General features: G+C 45.8%; 1 protein-coding gene across 1 annotated transcript in view; it reads right to left on the bottom strand.

Moving 5' to 3' along the window:
• Window positions 1-10,346, bottom strand: part of LOC308144624 (uncharacterized protein) — a 109,243-nt gene extending 98,897 nt beyond the window's left edge. Inside the window, exons 1-2 of the mRNA XM_080515791.1 lie at window positions 10,292-10,346; window positions 843-1,038 (exon numbers count right to left, since the gene is read on the bottom strand). Of these exons, the coding sequence (XP_080371917.1) occupies window positions 843-977 (135 nt within the window). The 5' untranslated portion in view covers window positions 978-1,038; window positions 10,292-10,346. The remainder of the gene's footprint in view (window positions 1-842; window positions 1,039-10,291) is intronic.
• Window positions 10,347-24,104: the final 13,758 nt, after the last annotated feature.

The raw sequence follows: 24,104 nt of genomic DNA, 5'->3' as shown, positions 1-24,104 counted from the left end.
CTGACCACCGTTGAACAGAACACTGACCGTCGCTGCATCTCTTTTGAACAGAAATCACAGACGCGATACAAAAACAGACCCGGAACGTGACGCGTGAAGGTGATTTCTCAACTGTAAATATCTATTAGAAAAAAAATTATAATAATTAAAAAAAAAAAAAAATATATATATATATATATATATATATATATATAAATAAAATATCTAAATATTAAAAAAAAAAAAAAAAAAATATATATATATATATATATATATAAATAAAATATCTAAATATAAAATATATATATATATATATATATATATATATATATATATATATATATATATATACTGTATATATATTAAATTAAATTTCTGTTTATTTCTGTAAAAATTGACGTAAGGGCCTGATCCGTAACAACGACCCAAAATTTAACAATAACCAGTATTGTAATAAAATATCGTGTAATAAAACCTGAAATGTAATAACTGGTCAATAATAATAATAATAATAATAATAATAATAATAATAATAATAATAATAATAATAATAATAATAATAATAATAATAATAATAATAACAATGATAATGCATTGGTTTTCTGGTCACTCAAAGACTGTTTACATTACATGATTCATACTGGATGGTGGTGAACTCCGTAGCCACAGCTGCCCTGGCCCACTCACTCTCACACTGCATTCAGGCAGTTCAGGGTTCAGTGTCTTGACCAAGGACAATTCGACATGTGGGCTGGCAGAGATGGGATTTGAACCTGCAACCTCCATTTGGGAGATGACCGCTGTACCAACCGAGCCATGCCGCCAAATAATGTAACCAAAGTGCTGAGGCCAAAATGAATCACCTTGATGGAGTCCTGCTGGGTGTCTCTGGGTGACCTGGGACCTCTGAGCTGTAAGCCTGTGGAGGCTGCTGGGCTGGGTCGGGCCGGGTGGAGCAGCAGGAGGGCGAGGAGCAGCGGAACCATGACGGGAACCATCGCTGGACTCTGACCGGGTCTCGTCCTCCAGAGACGTCCAAGGGTTTGGTCCAGGAGGTTTCTGAAGAAGCAGCAGATGAACTTCTGACGGAGCTGCCGCCTGACGGAGCTGCCACCTGACGGAGACCTGACGGAGCTGCCACCTGACGGAGCTGCCGCCTGATGGAGCTGCCACCTGATGGAGCTGCCACCTGACGGAGACCTGACGGAGCTGCCACCTGACGGAGCTGCCGCCTGATGGAGCTGCCACCTGATGGAGCTGCCACCTGACGGAGACCTGACAGAGCTGCCACCTGACGGAGCTGCCGCCTGATGGAGCTGCCGCCTGACGGAGCTGCCACCTGACGGAGCTGCCGCCTGATGGAGCTGCCGCCTGACGGAGCTGCCACCTGACGGAGCTGCCGCCTGACGGAGCTGCCGCCTGACGGAGCTGCCGCCTGACGGAGACCTGACGGAGCTGCCACCTAACGGAGCTGCCGCCTGATGGAGCTGCCACCTGATGGAGCTGCCGCCTGATGGAGCTGCCACCTGACGGAGACCTGATGGAGCTGCCGCCTGACGGAGCTGTCGCCTGACGCAGCTGCCGCCTAACGGAGCTGCCGCCTGACGGAGCTGCTACCTGATGGAGCTGCCACCTGACGGAGCTGCCACCTAACGGAGCTGCCACCTAACGGAGCTGCCACCTGATGGAGCTGCCGCCTGACGGAGCTGCCACCTGACGGAGCTGCCACCTAACGGAGCTGCCACCTGACGGAGCTGCCGCCTGATGGAGCTGCCACCTGATGGAGCTGCCACCTGACGGAGCTGTCGCCTGACGGAGGCCTGATGGAGCTGCCACCTAACGGAGCTTGTGAGGTACTCATCTTGTGAGTTACTCATCTTGTGAGGTACTCATCTTATGAGGTACTCATCTTGTGAGGTACTCATCTTATGAGGTACTCATCTTGTGCTGCGACTGCGGCTCTTTCAAGTCTGTTTGCAGCTAAAGAGTTCATTAGCCATTAGCATTTTACGAGTCTGTTAGCCATTAATGCTTTACAAGTCCATTAGCAGTTTAGGATTCTGTTAGCGATTAGCATGTCACAAGTCCATTAGCCATTGGTGGTTTATGAGTCTGTTACCAGTTTACAAGTCATCAGCAATTTATGAACTGATTTGCAGTTTTCAAGCCCATTAGCTGTTAGCCGTTTACAATGACATTAGCAGTTAACAAGTCCATTAGATGCTAGCAGTTTATGAGTCTGTTAGCCGTTGGCAGCTTATTAACACTTCGTCAACACCACATTTGTCACCATGGAAACCAATAGATTACATGGTTATTTGATCCACCACACCACTCCTTCCATCATTTGTCATGGTCGTTTGGATTGATTCATGCTATTACTGTTTGACACTGATGTACATTTCCTTGCCCTGTGACCCCCCCACCCGACCTTTCACCCCCAATCGCTAACAAGGGTAATGAAGGGATTACTTCATGTGGCATATCAAAGGGTAAAGAATTGAAAAGGGAACATTTTGGCATTGGTTTGATTAATGGCATTAAAGTTCTCTTCCAGAAAAAAATCTTACTTCCCATTAAAGGAGAATATACCAACACATCAAAACAAGACCATCACCACTCATTGCACAAATTTCCAATCTGCAGTTGCCTAAATCCTTCACACCAAAGGCAAGATGTCTACAAACAAACTTGAATTTGTAGCATCACATTTTGTTGCTAACTGATGTTGGGATCTCACAAGACCACAGAAAGTTTGTTCATTTCTAGGGAAAGACAAGTTTCATATGTCTTGATACAGTCATGACATGAATTCTGACCCAGGAATGTGATTGACCATCATACCCAGTGGGGGGGCTTTTACCACAGCAGACCCTCCCCCACTTTCTACTCACAAGACACTTCCCAATTAACTCTGCCAGTCACTGATTGGTTGAAGCTCTCAGGATTTCACACCTTCGAATCCACACACTTGCAACAAAAGCCTGTAAAACCAGTCTCAGAGAGTCTGGCAGAGAATCTTCTCCTGTGAACACTGTGAGAAGAGCTGCTTCCCAGCAGCTCAACTCACCCAGCGTTAGCATACAGCTAGCACTCACCCAGCATTAGCATACAGCTAACACTCACCCAGCGTTAGCATACAGCTAACACTCACCCAGCATTAGCATACAGCTAACACTCACCCAGTGCTAGCATACAGCTAACACTCACCCACCGTTACCATACAGCTAACACTCGCCCAGTGTTAGCATACAGCTAACACTCACCCAGCATTGGCATACAGCTAGCACTCACCCAGCGTTTGCATACAGCTAACACTCACCCAGCGTTAGCATACAGCTAACACTCACCCAGCATTAGCATACAGCTAACACTCACCCAGTGTTAGCATACAGCTAACACTCACGCAGCATTAGCATACAGCTAACACTCACCCAGTGTTAGCATACAGCTAACACTCACCCAGCATTAGCATACAGCTAACACTCACCCAGTGTTAGCATACAGCGAACACTCACCCAGCATTAGCATACAGCTAACACTCACCCAGCATTAGCATACAGCTAACACTCACCCAGCATTAGCATACAGCGAACACTCACCCAGTGCTAGCATACAGCTAACACTCACCCAGCGTTAGCATACAGCTAACACTCGCCCAGTGTTAGCATACAGCTAACACTCACCCATTGTTAGCATACAGCTAACACTCACCCAGAGTTTGCATACAGCTAACACTCACCCAGCATTAGCATACAGCTAACACTCACCCAGCATTAGCATACAGCTAACACTCACCCAGTGTTAGCATACAGCGAACACTCACCCAGCTTTAGCATACAGCTAACACACACCCAGCATTAGCATCCAGCTAACACTCACCCAGCGTTAGCATGCAGCTAACACTCACCCAGTGTTAGCATACAGCTAACACCAGAGACCTGCAACCAGGGCCTTCACTCCTCAACTCCTCTGCTGACCCACCACGAGGGTCAGACCTTCCCCTGGTCCAGAGACCAGCACCCAGAGTCTGATCTCCCATCAACCAGGAAAACCAACCAGTTCCTCCAGGACGGACCAGGGAAACGACGCCTCACAGAACTTCTTTGTGTTTTCCTCAACCAGCAGGAAAACCATCACAGACCTGAGCGACCAGCTCCTCAGTCTGGACAAAAGGAACAACCAGGAGCTGCAAAGAAGGACTCCTGAAACATCAACTTCATCTTCTTCTCCTCAGCCTGCAGAACCAGCAACCACAGTTAGCAGGAGGTGCTAACTACAGGAGAAGACACCAGCTTCCCTCCAGCAGGACAACAACTGAACTCCTTCAAGGAAGTGGGAACAACTGGGCTTTACCTGAGATTAGTTAAACCTGATGTTATGATAGAACTGTTTAACTTTATGAAGATGTGTTGGTTCTGTTACAGTGATTGAGTTCTATAGATAATGATATTAGGAGCAGTGATCAACCTGTAAACCAACGTTAGCTCTGCCACAGACACAGGGTCTGCATGCTAATCTTTGCTTTACTAACTAGTTAACTCACAATCCTACACATATCACATCAAAGACAACATCACACAGTAACTGAACACCATCTGACGACTCCTGACGTTTTACAAAACAAGTCTCATTCACATCAAGTCATTCTAGAAATGGTCCTTTAGCAGAGACACACAGGAAGCAGACGCTAAAGACTAGCTTCCATGTTCCATTGTTCTCCAGCACATGGTGGAGACCCAGGACAGACTTCCTGCTCTCTGATAACCTCCATTGGAATGGAGTTTCTTGTGATCCGCCATCTTGTTTTGTAGTTCATCACACATCTCACACACACACTCCCTCCACCTCTCTCTCTCTCTCTCTCTCTCTCTCTCTCTCTCTCTCTCTCTCTCTCTCTCTCTCTCCCCACACACACACACACACACACACACACACACACACACACACACACCCACACACACACACACAAAGGTGAATGAGCACAAAGGTGAATGAAATGTCGACCTCTTCTGTGTCAAGAACTCCAAAATCCTTCAACCTTTACTGTTAATTCTGGTAATTGTAATTAATTTAACTATTAATTCAAATTCCTGATGAACTGTTTAGTATATCTTATGAGACTGATAGAACTGAATTGACTATCATTTCCTGTTAAGACAGGTGGAGCTCCGAGGTTCTGATACACATCAGATTACATTTCAATAACATTACTAATAACTATCTTTGATAATTATTAATCATTATCGATAGCCAACCAAAACATAAATAGTGATCTTATGAGGTAATAAATCCCTACACTGACGTCGTCTTCAGAAATCTGCACGCTGTGTCGTGCCCCTGGAGAGGTTCTCTCAAACAGAAGGCAGTGGGTGTGTTGGTGATGTTTGGTGGTGTGTTGGTAACGGGGATGTACGGGGGAAATGTTTGACACGTTGTTGTTGTTGAAGGCAATAAAGCAAAGCCAACTCGACTTCCTCCTCAGTCTCATCTTTCACAGCCTCCACATTGGAGACCTTGACATCCTAACATGTCTGTAGAAGCCCGCAGCGCTGGGAGCCTGTGGTGTGTGCCACTGCTGTCAAACTGCCAGAGTTTTTGGCAGCACGATCCAGAGGCGTGGTTCCAGCATATCCAGACTCGGTTCCATCTCCGAGGAGTTACAGTACACGACACGACATACTTCCACATTGTCGCTGTGCTGGATTCTTCCGCCACCCACCAAGTAATGCGGCTGCTTCAGGACCCGCCTGCGCACGGAAAAAAAACACAGCGCTCAAAGCTCAACTCCTCCGGCTGTTACAGCCGAGCAAGCAGAGCGTCTCCTGTCTCTCAACGGCTTGGGAGACAGCAAACCCACGGAGCTGATGGAGAACCTGTTGGCAGTTCTCAGCAGGTACAGATCGGCACAAGAATGATGCTCACACAAGACACTCTATCCGGGAGGCGTTTCCTCGTGGACACCGGCGCACAGAGTAGCATCATCCCCGCCTCCCTCACCGATGTCGCAAGCAGAAGGATGCCGCTGGCGGGACTCCCATCCGCAACTTCGCCACCAATTTATCGAAATACTTTGATAAATTGGTAAAAGTTTTAATTTCTCTCTCCAACCTGAGAGCGCAGCGCAGTGTAACACCAAAATACTTCCGACTCGAAAGCCTGCCTTTCTACAAAATAAAGTTCCCCACTGTGGTGATCAGTTGGTAGAGTGGTCGTCTTTCGGAGTGAGAGGTCGGAGGTTCGATCCCAGTCTACACCAGTCTATGTGTCGAAGTGTCCTTGGGCAAGACACTGAACCCTAAATTGCTCCCAGTGGTCGACTAGCGCCTTGCATGGCAGCTCTGTCCCATTGGTGTGTGAATGTGAGCGTGAATGGGTGAGTGAGCTGATATGTAAAGCGCTTTGGGACTACCTCAGTGTGGTTAGAAGGCGCTATATAAATCTAGACCATTTACCATAAATTCACCCAGTGACTGTGGGGTGGTGGGGAACTTTATTTCGTAGACAGGTGGGGTTTTCGAGTACAAGTAGTTTAGTTGTTCCACCGTGTGGCGCTAAGTTGGAGATGTGAGAAAAAAGAGAGAAAGAAAAAGCATTTCAGAGTGTGTTGGAATAGAAAATAAAGTTTGGAGTTCCTTACTGAACACGTCGCCTCCAACTCCCGTTCATCGGCTCTATAACATAATAGTTTTTTCTTCGATTATAAGAATTTTGAGATTCTCTCGAGCTGTAATCATAATTGCGATTAGAATTCAATTAATTGAGCAGCCCTAATGGGTACCCAGAAAATAGAATTTTTTATGGGTACCCGGTATCCACCGTTTTTGATTCGGTTCCTACTTGGAACCGAATTTCGATACCCAACCCTATCCTCACCTTCGCCATGTCCAAGACCTCGGCGCCATGGTCTGGGCGGCAGCAGCGCCACCTCTCTGCCATTTCAGACATTCAGCATGTGTCCGGAAAAAACAATGCTGTGGCCGACTGCCTCTCCCGGGCACACGTGGACTCTGTGCACCTTGGGGTGGACTACACTGCCATGGCTGACCGACTCCGACATCCAGGCCTTCAGGACAGCCGCCACAGGTTTACGGCTACAGGGTGTGGTCTTCCATGACAGCAGGACCACACTCCTCTGTGACACGTCGACCGGGCTGCTGTGAGTCATGCTGGGCCTGTGTTTGGCCCCTAAGGAAGCTCTCCAGTTGTCATCTGCAGAACTGGTGTTCGGTCAGCCCTTGCGGGTCCCTGGAGAGTTCCTGCCAGAACCATCAGAACCCATGCTGGTTACAGCCAGGCAGCCAGTCTTCAAGAAGGCAGCCTGCAGGTTCTACCCGCTTCTCGTTCATCACTGCCTGCCCGGGTCCTATGTACCAAACAACCGGTTGGCAGCTGAATATGTATTCATTCGGCACAAGACCCACTGTTCCCCACTTCACCGAGTATGACGGCCCATTTCCCGTTCTGGAGACAGGCCAAAGAACCTTGTGGTGGCTATGGGGGCTAGACATGTCCGGGTTTCAGTGGACCGTCTGAAACCTGCCCATGTCATGCCAGAGCAGCCAGTGGAGGGGGCGCAACCCCCTAGACGTGGGCACCCTCCCAAACCGTCAGCTGCCGCAATGTCCCCTGCACCTGCCTTAACCCCGGTGCCGGGACCTGCACCGCCTCCATTGGGGGTGCCACGCAGCCATTATGGTCAGGTGCTAAGACCTTCCAAAATGGACTTAAAAAAAATGTTTGTTTATTTATTTTGTAGTAGTGCCAGTAATGCCATTTTGATTATTCGGGGGGGGGGGGGGGGGGGTCTCTTTTTGCTGGATGCAATAAGGAATGCTGACTCAACTCCATCGTCCGTCTCGTCTTTCTCAGTCTGCACAGTGCAAAGGTTTCTGGGAAATCAAAGATGGTATTGCAGCAGCTCAAGTGAAAATATCAACATTTGACCGATTCAGCCTGAAAAAAAGACTTTTTCATAGAAAGAGCCCACTGAGCAAGCAATGTCCATAGACGTCCAAGACATGTCCATCCATGCCAGGCCATAATCTGGACGTCTATCTGACAGCCAGAACTAGTCCACAAATGACACATATAAATAAAATGATGGACATCTAAGACAGCCAGAATCAGTTGAGTCAGGTCACAAGCTGTCTGCTAAGTCCAACTGCCTGTATGATTATTTATTTTTCGTTAAAATAAAGACGGACGCAGATCATGACAGGCAAGAGGAGACAGCATGTGAACTTAAATAACCAAACGTCTGAGTTCTGACTCAGACATTTGGTCATAAGACATTGAACTTTTTAAACCTCCAAGGAGAAACTTGTCACTTTGAGAACCTTGTTGTTAATTGTTTTTCCAGAGACATTTCGCCAGATCACGTGACCCGCAAAGACGTCAACAAACCCAGTATGTCATACAAATTTAAAATGCTATGTGTTTGTATGAGTTTAATGAGGAATTTGCTCCAGAAAGGTATTGACAATGTATTAGAGATGTACATCAACAACTAAAACTGAGTTCTAAATCTTTTCGTTTTCCCCATGTGGATTCTGGTAGAGGAACTTTAAAACTGAATGCTTCATGACAAAAAAAGATTTTTGATCTTTTCATGACCGAGACTTTGACCTTTGACCCAATCGCTCTCAAAAGTTTATGAAACCATCTTGAGATAAAAGCAAATCATCTCTGAAAATGTCATACAATTGGGGTCAATAGTTTTTGCGAAAAGTTGGCAACATAGATCCCCAAAAACCAAGAAATCAAACCGTCACCCCAACTTCCATTGGTGAAGAGATCAATGATACAAAAGTTCTTCTCGATCAATCTCACCAAACAAACTGTTAGCATGACCATCAGCTTAGTACTTTGCTTTATGAGAGACGCAAGTTCAGACGTGACGTACGAACGCTGCGTCACTGTACAAACTGGAAGCCGGTTCGTAGCGTGTTTATATAAGAAATCCTCCAAACCTTCATGTTTGTGATCTTAAAGGAACTAAACTCACATTCCTTCAACATGTGCAGATGTTTCTCTGGAAGAGCGTCAGAAGATTCCAGAAGCAGCCATGAAGTCACGTCGTCCCAAAATCACAGATACTTGATAAAAGTGTCAAAAACACCATCAGTTAGCCGAGCAGAGCCTTCTGCTAAGCCTAACCTAACCCCTAACCCTAACCCTACCCTTACCCCAAACCCTATCACTAACCCTAACCCTACCCCTACCCCTAACCCTATCACTAACCCTAACCCTAACCCTAACCCTACCCCTACCCCTACCCCTATCACTAACCCTAACCCTAACCCTAACCCTACCGCTAACCCTAACCCTACCCCTAACCCTACCCCAACCCTAACCCTACCCCTAATCCTACCCTTAACCCTAACCCTACCCCAACCCTAACCCTAACCCTACCCCTAACCCTTCTGCTACTGGACAACATCTTAGTCTGGTCCACAATGATCCAGAACCTTCACACTGGTCCACAATGATCCAGAACCTTCACACTGGTCCACAATGATCCAGAACCTTCACACTGGTCCACAATGATCCAGAACCTTCACACTGGTCCACAATGATCCAGATCCTGATCGCCTCCTCCTTCATCCTTCATCTTTTATCTTAAGGTTTCATGTTCTGATGTGTTTGGTCAATAAATGTTGAAAACATCCAGTTTATCTCTCAGCATCTTAACAGGAAACTCAGTGACGATTGGAGAAATCCTTCTTGACATATTTGCTGTTATACATTTTCTGACTGATGGCTCTTTAAATTCCCTTTATTTCTTCTCGGAGTCTGAAAGATGATAGTTTAAAATAAACGTGTGTGTTGTTTCTTTTAGGAGTTGTTTGGTTTCTCTGATTGTTTCTGTCATTGAAGATTAAAAACCCTCAAACTGGACAAAATCCACAAAACATCCAAATATCTCAAGAATTCACTTTGATATTCAATTATATAAACAACGTCTCTTTACGCAATATTGTTTTTTCAAACTACATAATATATAATAATCTATATAATAATAGTTTTAAGCAAAAATGATTGAATGTTTTTTTTCACAGTTGACAAAGTGAGAAACAAAAATATTCACACTTTCACAATAATCACAGTAAAAAACATGCAAAATGCCAATGATGAAGGAGTGAATGTTGATGAAATCAACCCTGCAGATGAGACCCCATTCAGAACAATAACACGTTTCTCAGCTCCAAACTCCAGAACAGTCCCGTAACAAACATCTTGATGTAAAACAACACATGTCCTCCAGATGAATGAATGAAATGGATTTAAAGAGGCTGAAGGTGCGTCTTACCTGAGTGGACGAGTACTTTCCTCACAAGCACGGAGCAACTGAGCAGCAGGACGAGATGTAGAGATGGAGGGATGAAGAGGGGGGAGGAAAAGTGAGAGGAGGAGGAGGAAGAGGAGAGCAATAAAGTTTTCTCATACTTGAAGAATTTTTCCTCCCTCTCTCCATCTCTGATGTAATTCAGAGTTTTACTGGTCCCCGCTGGGTGGAGGGCTGCATGGAAAACATCTCAATGCTGGAGGTTTTAAGAGGGAACACCGGGGCTGGAACGTCACGGTGCTGTGAAGGTCTCTGTCTGCAGTCTGGAACGTCACGGTGCTGTGAAGGTCTCTGTCCTTAGTCTGGAACGTCACGGTGCTGTGAAGGTCTCTGTCTGCAGTCTGGAACGTCACGGTGCTGTGAAGGTCTCTGTCTGCAGTCTGGAACGTCACGGTGCTGTGAAGGTCTCTGTCTGCAGTCTGGAACGTCACGGTGCTGTGAAGGTCTCTGTCTGCAGTCTGGAACGTCACGGTGCTGTGAAGGTCTCTGTCCTTAGTCTGGAACGTCACGGTGCTGTGAAGGTCTCTGTCTGCAGTCTGGAACCTGGTGCACTGGACTGCAAGGGCTCTGTTTACTGAGAACTGCAGGTAGGTAGGCAGGTGGTAGGGAGGTAGGTAGGTAGGTAGGCAGATGGTAGGTAGGTAGGTAGGTAGGTAGGTAGGTAGGTAGGTAGGTAGGCAGATGGTAGGTAGGTAGGTAGGTAGGTAGGTAGGTAGGTAGGAGGGTAGGTAGGTATGTAGGTAGGTAGGTAGGTATGTAGGTAGGTAGGTAGGTAGGTAGGTAGGTGGGTGGGTAGGTATGTTGGTAGGTAGGTGGGTAGGTAGGTAGGTAGGTAGGTAGGTAGGTAGGTAGGTAGGTAGGTAGGTAGGTAGGTGGGTGGGTAGGTATGTTGGTAGGTGGGTAGGTAGGTGGGTGGGTAGGTAGGTAGGTAGGTAGGTAGGTAGGTAGGTGGGTAGGTAGGTAGGTAGGTAGATAGGTAGGTAGGTAGGTAGGTGGGTTGGTAGGTAGGTAGGTAGGTAGGTGGGTAGGTAGGTAGGTAGGTAGGTAGGTAGGTAGGTAGGTAGGTAGGTAGGTGGGTGGGTAGGTATGTTGGTAGGTAGGTGGGTAGGTAGGTAGGTAGGTAGGTAGGTAGGCAGATGGTAGGTAGGTAGGTAGGTAGGTAGGTAGGTAGGTAGGTAGGTAGGTAGGTAGGAGGGTATGTAGGTAGGTAGGTATGTAGGTAGGTAGGTAGGTAGGTAGGTGGGTGGGTAGGTATGTTGGTAGGTAGGTGGGTAGGTAGGTAGGTAGGTAGGTAGGTAGGTAGGTGGGTGGGTAGGTATGTTGGTAGGTGGGTAGGTAGGTGGGTGGGTAGGTAGGTAGGTAGGTAGGTAGGTAGGTAGGAAGGAAGGTGGGTATGTAGGTAGGTAGGTAGGTAGGTAGGTAGGTGGGTGGGTAGGTGTGTTGGTAGGTAGGTGGGTAGGTAGGTATGTAGGTAGGTAGGTAGGTATGTATGTAGGTAGGTAGGTAGGTAGGTAGGTGGGTGGGTAGGTATGTTGGTAGGTAGGTGGGTAGGTAGGTATGTATGTAGGTAGGTAGGTAGGTAGGTAGGTAGGTAGGTAGGTAGGTAGGTAGGTAGGTAGGTATGTAGGTAGGTAGGTAGGTAGGTAGGTAGGTGGGTGGGTAGGTATGTTGGTAGGTAGGTGGGTAGGTAGGTATGTAGGTAGGTAGGTAGGTAGGTAGGTAGGTAGGTAGGTAGGTAGGTAGGTGGGTGGGTAGGTATGTTGGTAGGTAGGTGGGTAGGTAGGTATGTATGTAGGTAGGTAGGTAGGTAGGTAGGTAGGTAGGTAGGTAGGTAGATAGGTAGGTAGGTAGGTGGTAGGTATGTTGGTAGGTAGGTGGGTAGGTAGGTGGGTAGGTAGGTAGGTCGGTAGGTAGGTAGGTAGGTAGGTAGGTGGGTGGGTAGGTATGTTGGTAGGTAGGTGGTTAGGTAGGTAGGTAGGTAGGTAGGTAGATAGGTAGGTAGGTAGGTAGGTAGGTAGGTAGGTAGGTAGATAGGTAGGTAGGTAGGTAGGTAGGTAGATAGGTAGGTAGGTAGGTAGGTAGGTAGGTAGGTAGGTAGGTAGGTAGGTAGGTAGGTAGGTAGGTAGGTAGGTAGGTAGGTAGGTAGGTAGGTAGGTAGGTAGGTAGGTAGGTAGGTAGGTAGGTAGGTAGGTAGGTAGGTAGGTAGGTAGGTAGGTAGGTAGGTAGGTAGGTAGGTAGGTAGGTAGGTAGGGTAGGTAGGAAGGTATGTCGGTATTTAGATGCACTCTCATAAATTGGCAGTAAAATGTAAGAATCTTGATCTGCAAAGTTTATCTTGTTTAGTTCTGTAAACTCATTGGTTGGTCAGTCAGCAGTTATAATTTGCAAGTACACGTTTTCCATAGTTTTCACAACACTGCCTGACAAATGTAGCATCATTATCGGTATGGAATATATAAGGAGATAAATAAAGAGCCGTGGATTGAGGACAGTGGACTGGAGAGGCTCTGATCAGACCACGATGTGTCCAACACCAGAGGACCACTGGCAACAACACCAGCTGTGCTTTCCTCACGGCGTCTCACAGCTCAAAGCTTTCTAGTAAATTCTGTTCAGCACCAAGCGAGCAAAGCCAATCAGAGGTCAGAAGGTCACATGATCAAAGGCCATGTTCAGGGCTTCAGAGAGACGAGGTTACAAAATGAGGCCACTGTGGGGGAAAGAACAGGGGCCAGTTCAGAACCAGGGCCGGAGTAGCACCAGTTCTTTGTCTTTCCACTGTCACAAGGGTTCTGAACAGGGCTAAAGCGGTTCTTAACAGGGCTAAACCGGTTCCTAACAGGGCTAAAGCGGTTCTTAACAGGGCTAAACCGGTTCATAACAGGCCTAAACCGGTTCATAACAGGGCTAAACCGGTTCATAACAGGGCTAAACCGGTTCTTAACAAGGCTAAACTGGTTCATAACAGGGCTAAACCGGTTCTTAACAAGGCTAAACCGGTTCATAACAGGGCTAAACCGGTTCATAACAGGGCTAAACCGGTTCTTAACAAGGCTAAACCGGTTCTTAACAGGGCTAAACCGGTTCTTAACAAGGCTAAACTGGTTCATAACAGGGCTAAACCGGTTCTTAACAAGGCTAAACCGGTTCATAACAGGGCTAAACCGGTTCTTAACAAGGCTAAACCGGTTCATAACAGGGCTAAACCGGTTCTTAACAAGGCTAAACCGGTTCATAACAGGGCTAAACCGGTTCTTAACAAGGCTAAACCGGTTCATAACAGGGCTAAACCGGTTCATAACAGGGCTAAACCGGTTCTTAACAAGGCTAAACCGGTTCTTAACAGGGCTAAACCGGTTCTTAACAAGGCTAAACTGGTTCATAACAGGGCTAAACCGGTTCTTAACAAGGCTAAACCGGTTCATAACAGGGCTAAACCGGTTCTTAACAAGGCTAAACCGGTTCATAACAGGGCTAAACCGGTTCTTAACAAGGCTAAACCGGTTCATAACAGGGCTAAACCGGTTCTTAACAAGGCTAAACCGGTTCTTAACAGGGCTAAACCGGTTCTTAACAGGGCTAAACCGGTTCTTAACAAGGCTAAACCGGTTCTTAACAGGGCTAAACCGGTTCATAACAAGGCTAAACCGGTTCTTAACAGGGCTAAACCGGTTCATAACAGGGCTAAACCGGTTCTTAACAGGGCTAAACCGGTTCCTAACAGGGCTAAACCGGTTCCTAACAGGGCTAAACCGGTTCCTAACAGGGCTAAACCGGTTCCTAACAGGGCTAAAGCGGTTCTAGCTGGCTTCACTTCTTTGTTGGGCCAGAGAGGAACCAGGCTGGAGGAGCCAGTGAGGCAGCAGGGGGCGCTGTGCTCCAGACGCTCCACTGTTTCTACCACACAACTTCATGATGAAGCGACTTCTGGTTCTTCACAACTAAACAACAAACTACAACCTTCTGTAATGAAAGCTGGAGTTTGAACCATCAAACAATGTTTGAATGCTTTCATGTGAAAGAACTTTATTCACTGTGCTTATGTAGGTTTCTATTCTAAATGGCTGTAGAGCTGTTCTATCATTCTACACCTCCATTCCTCCTCCTATCATTCTACACCTCCATTCCTCCTATCATTCTACACCTCCATTCCTCCTCCTATCATTCTACACCTCCATTCCTCCTCCTATCATTCTACACCTCCATTCCTCCTCCTATCATTCTACACCTCCATTCCTCCTCCTATCATTCTACACCTCCATTCCTCCTCCTATCGTTCTACACCTCCATTCCTCCTCCTATCATTCTACACCTCCATTCCTCCTCCTATCATTCTACACCTCCATTCCTCCTCCTATCATTCTACACCTCCATTCCTCCTATCATTCTACACCTCCATTCCTCCTCCTATCATTCTACACCTCCATTCCTCCTTCTATCATTCTACACCTCCATTCCTCCTCCTATCATTCTACACTTCCATTCCTCCTATCATTCTACACCTCCATTCCTCCTATCATTCTACACCTCCATTCCTCCTCCTATCATTCTACACCTCCATTCCTCCTCCTATCATTCTACACCTCCATTCCTCCTCCTATCATTCTACACCTCCATTCCTCCTATCATTCTACACCTCCATTCCTCCTCCTATCATTCTACACCTCCATTCCTCCTCCTATCATTCTACACCTCCATTCCTCCTCCTATCATTCTACACCTCCATTCCTCCTCCTATCATTCTACACCTCCATTCCTCCTCCTATCATTCTATACCTCCATTCCTCCTCCTATCATTCTACACCTCCATTCCTCCTATCATTCTACACCTCCATTCCTCCTCCTATCATTCTACACCTCCATTCCTCCTCCTATCATTCTACACCTCCATTCCTCCTCCTATCATTCTACACCTCCATTCCTCCTATCATTCTACACCTCCATTCCTCCTCCTATCATTCTACACCTCCATTCCTCCTGCTATCATTCTACACCTCCATTCCTCCTCCTATCATTCTACACCTCCATTCCTCCTCCTATCATTCTACACCTCCATTCCTCCTCCTATCATTCTACACCTCCATTCCTCCTCCTATCATTCTACACCTCCATTCCTCCTCCTATCATTCTACACCTCCATTCCTCCTCCTATCATTCTACACCTCCATTCCTCCTCCTATCATTCTACACCTCCATTCCTCCTCCTATCATTCTACACCTCCATTCCTCCTCCTATCATTCTACACCTCCATTCCTCCTCCTATCATTCTACACCTCCATTCCTCCTCCTATCATTCTACACCTCCATTCCTCCTCCTATCATTCTACACCTCCATTCCTCCTCCTATCATTCTACACCTCCATTCCTCCTCCTATCATTCTACACCTCAATTCCTCCTCCTATCATTCTACACCTCCATTCCTCCTCCTATCATTCTACACCTCCATTCCTCCTCCTATCATTCTACACCTCCATTCCTCCTTCTATCATTCTACACCTCCATTCCTCCTCCTATCATTCTACACCTCCATTCCTCCTCCTATCATTCTACACCTCCATTCCTCCTCCTATCATTCTACACCTCCATTCCTCCTCCTATCATTCTACACCTCCATTCCTCCTATCATTCTACACCTCCATTCCTCCTCCTATCATTCTACACCTCCATTCCTCCTCCTATCATTCTACACCTCCATTCCTCCTCCTATCATTCTACACCTCCATTCCTCCTCCTATCATTCTACACCTCCATTCCTCCTTCTATCAGTCTACACCTCCATTCCTCCTCCTATCATTCTACACCTCCATTCCTCCTCCTATCATTCTACACCTCCATTCCTCCTTCTATCATTCTACACCTCCATTCCTCCTCCTTCGCTCATTCTACACCTCCATTCCTCCTCTATCATTCTACACCTCCATTCCTCCTCCTATCATTCTACACCTCCATTCCTCCTATCATTCTACACCTCCATTCCTCCTTCTATCATTCTACACCTCCATTCCTCCTATCATTCTACACCTCCATTCCTCCTCCTATCATTCTACACCTCCATTCCTCCTTCTATCATTCTACACCTCCATTCCTCCTCCTATCATTCTACACTTCCATTCCTCCTATCATTCTACACCTCCATTCCTCCTATCATTCTACACCTCCATTCCTCCTCCTATCATTCTACACCTCCATTCCTCCTCCTATCATTCTACACCTCCATTCCTCCTCCTATCATTCTACACCTCCATTCCTCCTATCATTCTACACCTCCATTCCTCCTCCTATCATTCTACACCTCCATTCCTCCTATCATTCTACACCTCCATTCCTCCTCCTATCATTCTACACCTCCATTCCTCCTCCTATCATTCTATACCTCCATTCCTCCTCCTATCATTCTACACCTCCATTCCTCCTATCATTCTACACCTCCATTCCTCCTCCTATCATTCTACACCTCCATTCCTCCTCCTATCATTCTACACCTCCATTCCTCCTCCTATCATTCTACACCTCTATTCCTCCTATCATTCTACACCTCCATTCCTCCTCCTATCATTCTACACCTCCATTCCTCCTCCTATCATTCTACACCTCCATTCCCCTCCTATCATTCTACACCTCCATTCCTCCTCCTATCATTCTACACCTCCATTCCTCCTCCTATCATTCTACACCTCCATTCCTCCTCCTATCATTCTACACCTCCATTCCTCCTCCTATCATTCTACACCTCCATTCCTCCTCCTATCATTCTACACCTCCATTCCTCCTCCTATCATTCTACACCTCCATTCCTACTCCTATCATTCTACACCTCCATTCCCCCTCCTATCATTCTACACCTCCATTCCTCCTCCTATCATTCTACAGCTCCATTCCTCCTCCTATCATTCTACACCTCCATTCCTCCTATCATTCTACACCTCCATTCCTCCTCCTATCATTCTACACCTCCATTCCTCCTCCTATCATTCTACACCTCAATTCCTCCTTCTATCATTCTACACCTCCATTCCTCCTCCTATCATTCTACACCTCCATTCCTCCTCCTATCATTCTACACCTCCATTCCTCCTTCTATCATTCTACACCTCCATTCCTCCTTCTATCATTCTACACCTCCATTCCTCCTCCTATCATTCTACACCTCCATTCCTCCTCCTATCATTCTACACCTCCATTCCTCCTATCATTCTACACCTCCATTCCTCCTCCTATCATTCTACACCTCCATTCCTCCTCCTATCATTCTACACCTCCATTCCTCCTCCTATCATTCTACACCTCCATTCCTCCTCCTATCATTCTACACCTCCATTCCTCCTCCTATCATTCTACACCTCCATTCCTCCTTCTATCATTCTACACCTCCATTCCTCCTCCTTCGCTCATTCTACACCTCCATTCCTCCTTCTATCATTCTACACCTCCATTCCTCCTCTATCATTCTACACCTCCATTCCTCCTATCATTCTACACCTCCATTCCTCCTTCTATCATTCTACACCTCCATACTCCTTCTATCATTCTACACCTCCATTCCTCCTTCGCTCATTCTACACCTCCATTCCTCCTCCTATCATTCTACACCTCCATTCCTCCTCCTATCATTCTACACCTCCATTCCTCCTCCTTCGCTCATTCTACACCTCCATTCCTCCTTCTGTCATTCTACACCTCCATTCCTCCTTCTATCATTCTACACCTCCATTCCTCCTTCGCTCATTCTACACCTCCATTCCTCCTCCTATCATTCTACACCTCCATTCCTCCTCCTATCATTCTACACCTCCATTCCTCCTCCTTCGCTCATTCTACACCTCCATTCCTCCTCCTATCATTCTACACCTCCATTCCTCCTCTATCATTCTACACCTCCATTCCTCCTCCTATCATTCTACACCTCCATTCCTCCTATCATTCTACACCTCCATTCCTCCTCCTATCATTCTACACCTCCATTCCTCCTTCTATCATTCTACACCTCCATTCCTCCTCCTATCATTCTACACCTCCATTCCTCCTCCTATCATTCTACACCTCCATTCCTCCTTCTATCATTCTACACCTCCATTCCTCCTCTATCATTCTACACCTCCATTCCTTCTATCATTCTACACCTCCATTCCTCCTATCATTCTACACCTCCATTCCTCCTATCATTCTACACCTCCATTCCTCCTTCTATCATTCTACACCTCCATTCCTCCTCCTATCATTCTACACCTCCATTCCTTCTATCATTCTACACCTCCATTCCTCCTCTATCATTCTACACCTCCATTCCTCCTTCTATCATTCTACACCTCCATTCCTTCTATCATTCTACACCTCCATTCCTCCTATCATTCTACACCTCCATTCCTTCCTATCATTCTACACCTCCATTCCTCCTCCTATCATTCTACACCTCCATTCCTCCTCCTATCATTCTACACCTCCATTCCCCCTCCTATCATTCTACACCTCCATTCCTCCTCCTATCATTCTACACCTCCATTCCTCCTTCTATCATTCTACACCTCCATTCCTCCTTCTATCATTCTACACCTCCATTCCTTCTATCATTCTACACCTCCATTCCTCCTCCTATCATTCTACACCTCCATTCCTCCTATCATTCTACACCTCCATTCCTCCTCCTATCATTCTACTCCTCCATTCCTCCTCCTATCATTCTACACCTCCATTCCTCCTCCTATCATTCTACACCTCCATTCCTCCTCCTATCATTCTACACCTCCATTCCTCCTTCTATCATTCTACACCTCCATTCCTCCTCCTATCATTCTACACCTCCATTCCTTCTATCATTCTACACCTCCATTCCTCCTTCTATCATTCTACACCTCCATTCCTCTATCATTCTACACCTCCATTCCTTCTATCATTCTACACCTCCATTCCTCCTCCTATCATTCTACACCTCCATTCCTCCTATCATTCTACACCTCCATTCCTCCTTCTATCATTCTACACCTCCATTCCTTCTATCATTCTACACCTCCATTCCTCCTCCTATCATTCTACACCTCCATTCCTCCTATCATTCTACACCTCCATTCCTCCTCTATCATCTACACCTCCATTCCTTCTATCATTCTACACCTCCATTCCTCCTTCTATCATTCTACACCTCCATTCCTTCTATCATTCTACACCTCCATTCCTCCTCCTATCATTCTACACCTCCATTCCCTCCTATCATTCTACACCTCCATTCCTCCTACTATCATTCTACACCTCCATTCCTCCTCCTATCATTCTACACCTCCATTCCTCCTTCTATCATTCTACACCTCCATTCCTTCTATCATTCTACTCCTCCATTCCTCCTATCATTCTACACCTCCATTCCTCCTTCTATCATTCTACACCTCCATTCCTCCTATCATTCTACACCTCCATTCCTCCTATCATTCTACACCTCCATTCCTCCTATCATTCTACACCTCCATTCCTCCTTCTATCATTCTACACCTCCATTCCTCCTATCATTCTACACCTCCATTCCTCCTTCTATCATTCTACTCCTCCATTCCTCCTCCTATCATTCTACACCTCCATTCCTCCTTCTATCATTCTACACCTCCATTCCTCCTATCATTCTACACCTCCATTCCTCCTATCATTCTACACCTCCATTCCTTCTATCATTCTACACCTCCATTCCTTCTATCATTCTACACCTCCATTCCTCCTTCTATCATTCTACACCTCCATTCCTCCTATCATTCTACACCTCCATTCCTCCTTCTATCATTCTACACCTCCATTCCTTCTATCATTCTACACCTCCATTCCTCCTCCTATCATTCTACACCTCCATTCCTCCTCTATCATTCTACACCTCCATTCCTCCTATCATTCTACACCTCCATTCCTCCTATCATTCTACACCTCCATTCCTCCTATCATTCTACACCTCCATTCCTCCTTCTATCATTCTACACCTCCATTCCTCCTATCATTCTACACCTCCATTCCTCCTTCTATCATTCTACTCCTCCATTCCTCCTCCTATCATTCTACACCTCCATTCCTCCTATCATTCTACACCTCCATTCCTCCTATCATTCTACACCTCCATTCCTCCTATCATTCTACACCTCCATTCCTCCTATCATTCTACACCTCCATTCCTTCTATCATTCTACACCTCCATTCCTCCTTCTATCATTCTTCACCTCCATTCCTTCTATCATTCTACACCTCCATTCCTCCTTCTATCATTCTACTCCTCCATTCCCCTTCTATCATTCTACACCTCCATTCCTTCTATCATTCTACACCTCCATTCCTCCTCCTATCATTCTACACCTCCATTCCTCCTATCATTCTACACCTCCATTCCTCCTCTATCATTCTACACCTCCATTCCTCTATCATTCTACACCTCCATTCCTCCTCCTATCATTCTACACCTCCATTCCTCCTATCATTCTACACCTCCATTCCTCCTCTATCATTCTACTCCTCCATTCCTCCTCCTATCATTCTACACCTCCATTCCTCCTTCTATCATTCTACACCTCCATTCCTCCTATCATTCTACACCTCCATTCCTCCTTCTATCATTCTACACCTCCATTCCTCCTTCTATCATTCTACTCCTCCATTCCTCCTCCTATCATTCTACACCTCCATTCCTTCTATCATTCTACACCTCCATTCCTCCTTCTATCATTCTACTCCTCCATTCCCCCTTCTATCATTCTACACCTCCATTCCTTCTATCATTCTACATCTCCATTCCTCCTCCTATCATTCTACACCTCCATTCCTCCTATCATTCTACACCTCCATTCCTCCTTCTATCATTCTACACCTCCATTCCTTCTATCATTCTACACCTCCATTCCTCCTCCTATCATTCTACACCTCCATTCCTCCTATCATTCTACACCTCCATTCCTCCTTCTATCATTCTACTCCTCCATTCCTCCTCCTATCATTCTACACCTCCATTCCTCCTTCTATCATTCTACACCTCCATTCCTCCTATCATTCTACACCTCCATTCCTCCTTCTATCATTCTACACCTCCATTCCTCCTTCTATCATTCTACTCCTCCATTCCTCCTCCTATCATTCTACACCTCCATTCCTTCTATCATTCTACACCTCCATTCCTCCTTCTATCATTCTACACCTCCATTCCTCTATCATTCTACACCTCCATTCCTCCTTCTATCATTCTACACCTCCATTCCTCTATCATTCTACACCTCCATTCCTCCTCCTATCATTCTACACCTCCATTCCTCCTATCATTCTACACCTCCATTCCTCCTACTATCATTCTACACCTCCATTCCTCCTCCTATCATTCTACACCTCCATTCCTCCTTCTATCATTCTACACCTCCATTCCTTCTATCATTCTACTCCTCCATTCCTCCTCCTATCATTCTACACCTCCATTCCTCCTATCATTCTACACCTCCATTCCTCCTCTATCATTCTACACCTCCATTCCTTCTATCATTCTACTCCTCCATTCCTCCTCCTATCATTCTACACCTCCATTCCTCCTATCATTCTACACCTCCATTCCTCCTCTATCATTCTACACCTCCATTCCTCCTATCATTCTACACCTCCATTCCTCCTTCTATCATTCTACTCCTCCATTCCTCCTCCTATCATTCTACACCTCCATTCCTCCTTCTATCATTCTACACCTCCATTCCTCCTATCATTCTACACCTCCATTCCTTCTATCATTCTACACCTCCATTCCTCCTATCATTCTACACCTCCATTCCTTCTATCATTCTACACCTCCATTCCTCCTTCTATCATTCTACACCTCCATTCCTTCTATCATTCTACACCTCCATTCCTCCTTCTATCATTCTACTCCTCCATTCCCCCTTCTATCATTCTACACCTCCATTCCTTCTATCATTCTACACCTCCATTCCTCCTCCTATCATTCTACACCTCCATTCCTCCTATCATTCTACACCTCCATTCCTCCTTCTATCATTCTACACCTCCATTCCTTCTATCATTCTACACCTCCATTCCTCCTCCTATCATTCTACACCTCCATTCCTCCTATCATTCTACACCTCCATTCCTCCTTCTATCATTCTACACCTCCATTCCTCTCCTATCATTCTACACCTCCATTCCTCCTATCATTCTACACCTCCATTCCTCCTTCTATCATTCTACTCCTCCATTCCTCCTCCTATCATTCTACACCTCCATTCCTCCTTCTATCATTCTACACCTCCATTCCTCCTATCATTCTACACCTCCATTCCTCCTTCTATCATTCTACACCTCCATTCCTCCTCTATCATTCTACTCCTCCATTCCTCCTCCTATCATTCTACACCTCCATTCCTTCTATCATTCTACACCTCCATTCCTCCTTCTATCATTCTACACCTCCATTCCTTCTATCATTCTACACCTCCATTCCTCCTCCTATCATTCTACACCTCCATTCCTCCTTCTATCATTCTACACCTCCATTCCTTCTATCATTCTACACCTCCATTCCTCTATCATTCTACACCTCCATTCCTCCTATCATTCTACACCTCCATTCCTCCTTCTATCATTCTACACCTCCATTCCTTCTATCATTCTACACCTCCATTCCTCCTATCATTCTACACCTCCATTCCTCCTTCTATCATTCTACACCTCCATTCCTTCTATCATTCTACACCTCCATTCCTTCTATCATTCTACACCTCCATTCCTCCTATCATTCTACACCTCCATTCCTCCTTCTATCATTCTACACCTCCATTCCTTCTATCATTCTACACCTCCATTCCTTCTATCATTCTACACCTCCATTCGTCCTATCATTCTACACCTCCATTCCTCCTTCTATCATTCTACACCTCCATTCCTTCTATCATTCTACACCTCCATTCCTTCTATCATTCTACACCTCCATTCCTCCTATCATTCTACACCTCCATTCCTCCTCCTATCATTCTACACCTCCATTCCTCCTTCTCTCATTCTACACCTCCATTCCTTCTATCATTCTACACCTCCATTCCTCCTCCTATCATTCTACACCTCCATTCCTTCTCTCATTCTACACCTCCATTCCTTCTATCATTCTACACCTCCATTCCTCCTCCTATCATTCTACACCTCCATTCCTCCTATCATTCTACACCTCCATTCCTTCTATCATTCTACACCTCCATTCCTCCTCTATCATTCTACACCTCCATTCCTCCTTTTATCATTCTACACCTCCATTCCTTCTATCATTCTACACCTCCATTCCTTCTATCATTCTACACCTCCATTCCTCCTATCATTCTACACCTCCATTCCTCCTCCTATCATTCTATACCTCCATTCCTCCTTCTATCATTCTACACCTCCATTCCTCCTTCTATCATTCTACACCTCCATTCGTCCTCCTATCATTCTACACCTCCATTCCTTCTATCATTCTACACCTCCATTCCTCCTTCTATCATTCTACACCTCCATTCCTCCTTCTATCATTCTACACCTCCATTCCTCCTTCTATCATTCTACACCTCCATTCCTCCTATCATTCTACACCTCCATTCCTCCTTCTATCATTCTACACCTCCATTCCTCCTATCATTCTACACCTCCATCCCTCCTTCTATCATTCTACACCTCCATTCCTTCTATCATTCTACACCTCCATCCTCCTTCTATCATTCTACACCTCCATTCTTCCTTCTATCATTCTACACCTCCATTCCTCCTCCTATCATTCTACACCTCCATTCATCCTCCTATCATTCTACACC

Source organism: Blennius ocellaris (assembly GCF_963422515.1).
Source record: "Blennius ocellaris genome assembly, chromosome: 20".
Classification (NCBI taxonomy): Eukaryota; Metazoa; Chordata; class Actinopteri; order Blenniiformes; family Blenniidae; genus Blennius; species Blennius ocellaris.
Note: the sequence above shows the minus strand (reverse complement) of the source record. Positions and strands in the feature narration are given on the sequence as shown.